Source organism: Salvelinus fontinalis, chromosome 36 (assembly GCF_029448725.1).
Source record: "Salvelinus fontinalis isolate EN_2023a chromosome 36, ASM2944872v1, whole genome shotgun sequence".
NCBI lineage: Eukaryota > Metazoa > Chordata > Actinopteri > Salmoniformes > Salmonidae > Salvelinus > Salvelinus fontinalis.
In genome coordinates, this window is record NC_074700.1 from 23,304,472 (window position 1) to 23,311,770 (window position 7,299).

At 45.3% G+C, this 7,299-nt stretch overlaps 1 protein-coding gene across 1 annotated transcript; it reads right to left on the reverse strand.

The window, feature by feature from the left end:
* Window positions 1-2,447: 2,447 nt before the first annotated feature.
* LOC129835441 (transcription factor HES-4-like) lies at window positions 2,448-6,670 on the reverse strand. The gene is made up of 5 exons (XM_055901081.1): window positions 6,428-6,670; window positions 6,044-6,209; window positions 5,474-5,569; window positions 5,287-5,359; window positions 2,448-3,876 (listed from the first exon to the last, which is right to left on the reverse strand). Exons 2-5 carry the CDS (start codon window positions 6,113-6,115, stop codon window positions 3,221-3,223), a joined length of 897 nt encoding a protein of 298 aa, XP_055757056.1. The 5' UTR covers window positions 6,116-6,209; window positions 6,428-6,670; the 3' UTR covers window positions 2,448-3,220.
* Between the last annotated feature and the right edge of the window lie 629 nt (window positions 6,671-7,299).

Sequence of the window (7,299 nt, forward strand, 5' to 3'; positions counted from 1 at the left end):
ACTTCGTCAACCATTTTGAAGAGAAGGTTGACGACATCCGATCCTCGTTTGCTAAGTCAAACGACACCGCTGGTTCTGCTCACACTGCCCTAACCTGTGCTTTGACCTCTTTCTCCCCTCTCTCCCCAGATGAAATCTCGCGTCTTGTGACGGCCGGCCGCCCAACAACCTGCCCGCTTGACCCTATCCCCTCCTCTCTTCTCCAGACCATTTCTGGAGACCTTCTCCCTTACCTCACCTCGCTCATCAACTCATCCTTGACCGCTGGCTACGTCCCTTCCGTCTTCAAGAGAGCGAGAGTTGCACCCCTTCTGAAAAAACCTACACTCGATCCCTCCGATGTCAACAACTACAGACCAGTATCCCTTCTTTCTTTTCTCTCCAAAACTCTTGAACGTGCCGTCCTTGGCCAGCTCTCCTGCTATCTCTCTCAGAATGACCTTCTTGATCCAAATCAGTCAGGTTTCAAGACTAGTCATTCAACTGAGACTGCTTTTCTCTGTGTCACGGAGGCGCTCCGCACTGCTAAAGCTAACTCTCTCTCCTCTGCTCTCATCCTTCTAGAACTATCGGCTGCCTTTGATACTGTGAACCATCAGATCCTCCTCTCCACCCTCTCCGAGTTGGGCATCTCCGGCGCGGCCCACGCTTGGATTGCGTCCTACCTGACAGGTCGCTCCTACCAGGTGGCGTGGCGAGAATCTGTCTCCTCACCACGTGCTCTCAACACTGGTGTCCCCCAGGGCTCTGTTTTTAGGCCCTCTCCTATTCTCGCTATACACCAAGTCACTTGGCTCTGTCATAACCTCACATGGTCTCTCCTATCATTGCTATGCAGACGACACACAATTAATCTTCTCCTTTCCCCCTTCTGATAACCAGGTGGCGAACCGCATCTCTGCATGTCTGGCAGACATATCAGTGTGGATGACGGATCACCACCTCAAGCTGAACCTCGGCAAGACGGAGCTGCTCCTCCTCCCGGGGAAGGACTGCCCGTTCCATGATCTCGCCATCACGGTTGACAACTCCATTGTGTCCTCCTCCCAGAGCGCTAAGAACCTTGGCGTGATCCTGGACAACACCCTGTCGTTCTCAACTAACATCAAGGCGGTGGCCCGTTCCTGTAGGTTAATACTCTACAACATCCGCAGAGTACGACCCTGCCTCACACAAGAAGCGGCGCAGGTCCTAATCCAGGCACTTGTCATCCCCCGTCTGGATTACTGCAACTCGCTGTTGGCTGGGCTCCCTGCCTGTGCCATTAAACCCCTACAACTCATCCAGAACGCCGCAGCCCGTCTGGTGTTCAACCTTCCCAAGTTCTCTCACGTCACCCCGCTCCTCCGCTCTCTCCACTGGCTTCCAGTTGAAGCTCGCATCCGCTACAAGACCATGGTGCTTGCCTATGGAGCTGTGAGGGGAACGGCACCTCCGTACCTTCAGGCTCTGATCAGGCCCTACACCCAAACAAGGGCACTGCGTTCATCCACCTCTGGCCTGCTCGCCTCCCTACCACTGAAGAAGTACAGTTCCCGCTCAGCACAGTCAAAACTGTTCGCTGCTCTGGCACCCCAATGGTGGAACAAACTCCCTCACGACGTCAGGTCAGCGGAGTCAATCACCACCTTCCGGAGACACCTGAAACCCCACCTCTTTAAGGAATACCTAGGATAGGATAAAGTAATCCTTCTAACCCCCCCCCCCCTTAGAAGACTTAGATGCACTATTGTAAAGTGGCTGTTCCACTGGATATCATAAGGTGAATGCACCAATTTGTAAGCCGCTCTGGATAAGAGTGTCTGCTAAATGACTTAAATGTGAAATGTAAATGTACTATATATATATATATATATATATATATATATATATAAACCTAATAGTTAACATAAATCAACCAATCTGGTTTATGAGAACAGTTAGTGGTTTTTAAGTAGGTGAAAATGCCATTGAACGTACAGACAAGCCAGGGATTCCTAACAAATGTATTATCAATGCAACAGTGACACCTAGTGGTGAAATATTTTTGGCTTCCGAATGTACACTGCGGACATCACGGATATATAGTTATTTATTTTATGCGACAAGTGACAACTGTTTCCGGTAAGTATTAAAGATACATGATTTATAGCATATTTCAACTACGAACTGGTATTCGCAGTTGGCAATGGGGCGTTCGGTAAAAGGTTATTCCTACGGTCTTGTCAAATTAAGTGCGGTCAAAAACTGGCCTGACAGCGGTAGGATTTGCCCCCGAAGAGATTGGCGACTTAATCCAGCGCCTTAGACCGCTCGGCCACGCTATCCTGTGCTACGCTGAACGTTCATGGAACTAGACTAGTGTCTAGACCGATTTTTATATATTATTTTTAACTTATACAATATAATGGTATTTATATGATTTGCTATTCATAACTTCAGCACAAAAAAGATGGTTAACATTTACTATTGTTTTAATACCGTTTTATTCAATTGTGAACAACAAAGATCCAGCACACACTTCATTTTAGCTGTTTCAATATGAAACAGACCATCTTCTTGTAATATACAAGAATAAAAACATTTCCAAAGAAAGCAATTCATTGTAATTACAAACATTAGATCTGAATCAATTAAGCAAATCTGTTTAATTAATAAATCAATTTATCAGTGTGTGACAAAACAAATTCCACATTCTGTGACCATTTTCTACACATCGAAAACAAAATGAACACCAGTGAAATACTTGGAAGAAAACAAAATTGTAAAAACAATGGTTACTTCTGGCCAATCTCATAAACAAACTAATATAATTGATGTCTAAAATGTTAAAAATGTGAAGCATTTAAACGAAAAATGAGACCATAGAACTGGTGGCAATGCATAATATAGCAGAGCCCTAAAGACATGTTGCTAGAGGGCTGATGCATCTCTCAATCACACCACAACATATTGGGTACAATTTTTACAGGAAGTGAAACTTGTAGATCCACCCAGATCTTTATTTCCTGACTTCTGCACTCAATCCAGGAACAACAGAGTTGAGAGATCCCATGAGATGGAATTAGATAAAAAACAAAGAGTCCCTGAGTTTTTCCTGACCACCAGCATGAGGTGACTGGGAAAAACTCCAGGCCCTAGGTGGTCTGCTGCCGTATTGGCATTTTTACACTCAGATCACAGGGTCAGGAAACACTCAGGGGTCTTAAAGTGATGAAAGGTGTGTGTGTGTCCGCTTTTTTCACCAAGGCCTCCACATAGAGGGGTCTCCCACAGGGCCGAAGAAAGGAGGCAGGGGGGCGGGGTGAAACACCCCTGGCTGGGGGAGGTTGGGTGGGCTAGAAGGGGAGGAGGCAGGCAGCTGCTCCCTCCCATCTCTCCCAGAATGCACCCGCCTGTGGGGGGCATGGAGCGGGGGGCATCTTGTGGGCGTGGTCAACGGCGGCGAGGCATGATGCATCTGTAAACGGCGAGGTCGGAATAGACCTACGCTTCCAGAAGGCAGTGAAAGCGGAGACTGGGGAGGGGATCCAGGGCCAGAATTGGGACTAGCACCATTACTACTACTACTACCACCACAACCAATACTACCGTTACAATTACCAATGGCCCTTATCAGAGTCCTATTCACCTCCTTGGTCCCATTGACCCCACCAGTGATAGGCCTTGTTGGGGTCCGATTAGGCCCATTGCCACCAGTGTTTCCAGGCCCAGTCTCTGAGTTGATGTGGGGCAGAGACTTAAGGAGGTGATTGAGGAGCTGGGCCCCTAGAGACTTGTCCATGCCTGGACAGCCCAGGAGCAGGTTATGGACCTCCTGCATACACTGGATGTATCCACTGCTGTACCGCTGCCGGGACTGGTACCCGACGCTGGGACCAGCAGAGATGCCGGGACCTAAATACAGAAGAACCACAGGGTAGCAGTGAGTCAGGGGTGAGCAACAACTCAGTCAGGTTTAGTACGACCTACAATGCATCAGAGGCTGGTCGGAGGAGCTATAGGAGGACGGGCTCATTGTAACGACTGGAATGGAATTAATGGAATGGTATAAAACACAACATACATATCACATTTTATTGGTCACATACACATGGTTAGCAGAGGTTAATGCGACTGTAGCGAAATGCTTGGACACCACATGATTGACTCCGGTCCATCAATTCCATTTCCGCCATTACAAATGAGCCCGCTTCCTAAAGCTCCTCCCACCAGCCACCACTGCAATGCATAGTTACAATATCGTCGGGAATGCAGAATATTGATGGTGTTATGCACTAATGAATATGCAGTGAGCTGGGTGAACACATTTATCTGTCAATGAAATGTATTACTTTATATAACAAATAAAATAAATCAGCTCTCAACTGGTGAATGTGATCAGGGTAGTGGAGGGGGTTCTATCTCATTCCCTGGCTTGCTTTGAATTCCAGTTTGTCATGAGCTGTCAAACATGTTTCCTGAATTTACCCAATAGGAGCTCATTGATATGTAGAGTGAAGGACCCCTATTGGGACACATTAGTCAATGATTGACAAAGCATGATAATCCCACCCACTATAAGGGTTCCAATCAATTATATGTATTAACCTTAGATTACCAACAGGGGACGCTGTTTAGAATCCACCACAGCCATTTTAGTGTTCCTCCGTTGTAAAAAAGATTATACACACACCTTAAATGATATGCCACCTGAATTTAAACAAAAATATTTATAAACATTTATTTTTTTAGAGTAGCAATTTCTGTCCCCACTACAACAAAGAAATGCTTCATTAAATACACAAAAATATATGTAACCTTTATTTAACTAGGCAAGTCATTTAAGAACAAATTCTTATTTACAATGACAGCCTACTCAGGCCAAATCTGGATGATGCTGGGCTAATTGTGCACCTCCCTATGGGACTCCTAATCATGTGATACAGCCTGGATTCAAAACAGGAACTATAGTGACACCTCTTGCACGGAGATGCAGTGCCTTAGACCACTGCGCCATTCAGGAGTAACTTTGTCCCTTTTTATTTTTATATATACACTGGAGAATTCCAGTATAGACCGAGTACCAATATGGCGGCCGGTGGCTTCAAAGCCTCTCATTTGCAATTACCTTGCATCAGCAATCCAGGGTTTATACATATTATTGGTTCCAATGCTTACATTAGCCCATGCATCACTGGAATATAATTGACAACCAGCTCTGTATGTTCCATTAGAACTTGGAACAATGGAAGAATATTGCATTAAAAGTGGGCTACGATATTCTGTCGTTGATGAAAGTGATGGTGTGTGTCTGTATGTGCTTACCATGACCCTTTTGTAGACCCTCCATATGTTGGACAGTAACCTCCAGTACATCAGCCTTCTCCAGTTTAGATTGCTAACAGAAGTCAGAGTTAGAAAGGGAACAAGATCATGCAAATTTTATGAAAGTTTTGTGGTTTATCAAAAATATTCTCATTGTGTGTCTACGCATATGTGTGGGTGTACTCACATCTAGGTTATAGGCGTCCACAATGATCCCCTTCAGTTGCTCAAGACTGCAGTTGATTCGCTCCCGCCTCCTCTTCTCTATCAGAGGCTTCCGCAGCTGTCAATTAAATCAACACTTCAACTAATGCCTCTGTTTAAGTATTCATCAATTGAGCTGGGGTAATGTGGGGTTGGTACTTTAAAGCCAATTATCTCAGAATCCTCTTTTTGTAGGTAAAACCTTATGGTCCCAAGCTCTCAATTTTAGTTTTGGAATGAAATATGAGAAATGTTACTCCGTTTGATACCACAATAAAGTGATGAGTCTGCAGCTAGACCATATTGAAGGGAATTCAAACACCTGCAGCCAAACCTTTTGCAAAGTCTGCAAACTGAACCAACTGTCTCTGTACATTGCAGAAATGCATCTTATTAAATGTAGAAGTGGGATATGCATCAGGCAATTAAGGATTTTAATGGGGGGGGGGCACTTTGCACAATTCCTGCATAACCCTTACCTTGATGTATTACCCAGTTATCGAAAATTATTATCGAAATTATTGCGTATAGGCCAAGACAATTGCAAGCCTACCTTTCGTTCATCTTTGGCGTTAAAATTCTTCTCGGGAGCATTTCCCCCGTCTTCCATGTTGAAGGCCGTCATCCTCGAGCTGCAGAGCGCACACCAAACCAGCAGACCAATTGATAGCTCAGCTGCACAGTCCACACTATCGGTGTCCTAATCTCCCGTGGGCAGTCTGCACGCAATTAACCAAATGACGCTAGATTTGACTTCTGGCAGTTGAAGGCTACCCACACACAGAACTCCGTTTGTACTGTTTTAATGGCTAGGTAACGAATGGAGAAACACTGAGTGAAAGAAAATAGAATAGAAGCAGGGGTAAAAGTACTCTCCCCGTGTAGGTTTTAAGTACCACAGCCTCCCGCCCCCAACACCTCGACCCACCGACATTACCATGACAATGTGTGGGTTCTCTCTCCCCCGAACTTTCCCACAGCCCCGCCGTGGGCACGTTTCATGGCACATGGTCCAATTCTCCCCGCTGTTGTCAAGCGGGAGAATGGGGAAGGTAGGAGGGGGGCGCGGGTAAGACCTGCAAAGCGCGGACGGCACTGGAGTTTAAAAAGGTGACGTTTTGGATGGATTGATGGATGGTGCCAGCTAGAAAACAGTGCACTGGGCACACACTGGTTGAATCAACGTTGTTTCAATGAAATTACGTTGAACCAACCGGGAATAGTAATGGATCGTTGACGAACGAATGGCTCTTTTTGAATGGATTTTTTTGCTGAACGTCGGGAACCGAATCGCATCAGCGATAGAGCCGTTCATTTGCATACTGCTACCACAGATAGAACAATGAGCCAGCTATTTCACTAAATGTATAAATGTGAAGCATCCGGTTGGCGTTTCCACAGTTTTGATGACAGCTGAAAATGACATTTGACATGGTGATAAAGTGTATCACTTATTCAGGCTTTATGCCGCTCAATTGAAATAAAACCAAAAGGCCTGGCCTATACCTCAAGCGTCAATAAACAACACTTCAGTAACAGTGGATAGGCTACTCAACCTGTAATAAAACGAATAAGACTATTTAGAAAATGTATTAATTCATACAAACAACATTAATCTACAGCAATTAACCCCCCCCCCCTCCCCCCTTCAGACTTTTCAGCACTCAAACACAAAATAGATCTCCTCACAACCAAAAAAGAAAGTTAGTTGGGGTGGAAAAAGTCACACAACAATAGCAGCTAAAGAGATCTCCCCGCAACCATTATTTTCAAACTCCAAAATCCTCAAACTATTAGCTTTGTCTCTTC

Coding starts and splice junctions, on each gene's coding strand:
- LOC129835441 (XM_055901081.1), bottom strand. CDS start 6,115: ATGACGGCCTTCAACATGGAAGACGGGGGAAATGCTCCCGAGAAGAAT. Junction 5,570..6,043: donor ACGCCAAAGATGAACGAAAG/GTAGGCTTGCAA, acceptor TTTAATTGACAG/CTGCGGAAGCCTCTGATAGA. Junction 3,877..5,286: donor GGGTCTACAAAAGGGTCATG/GTAAGCACATAC, acceptor TTCTGTATTTAG/GTCCCGGCATCTCTGCTGGT.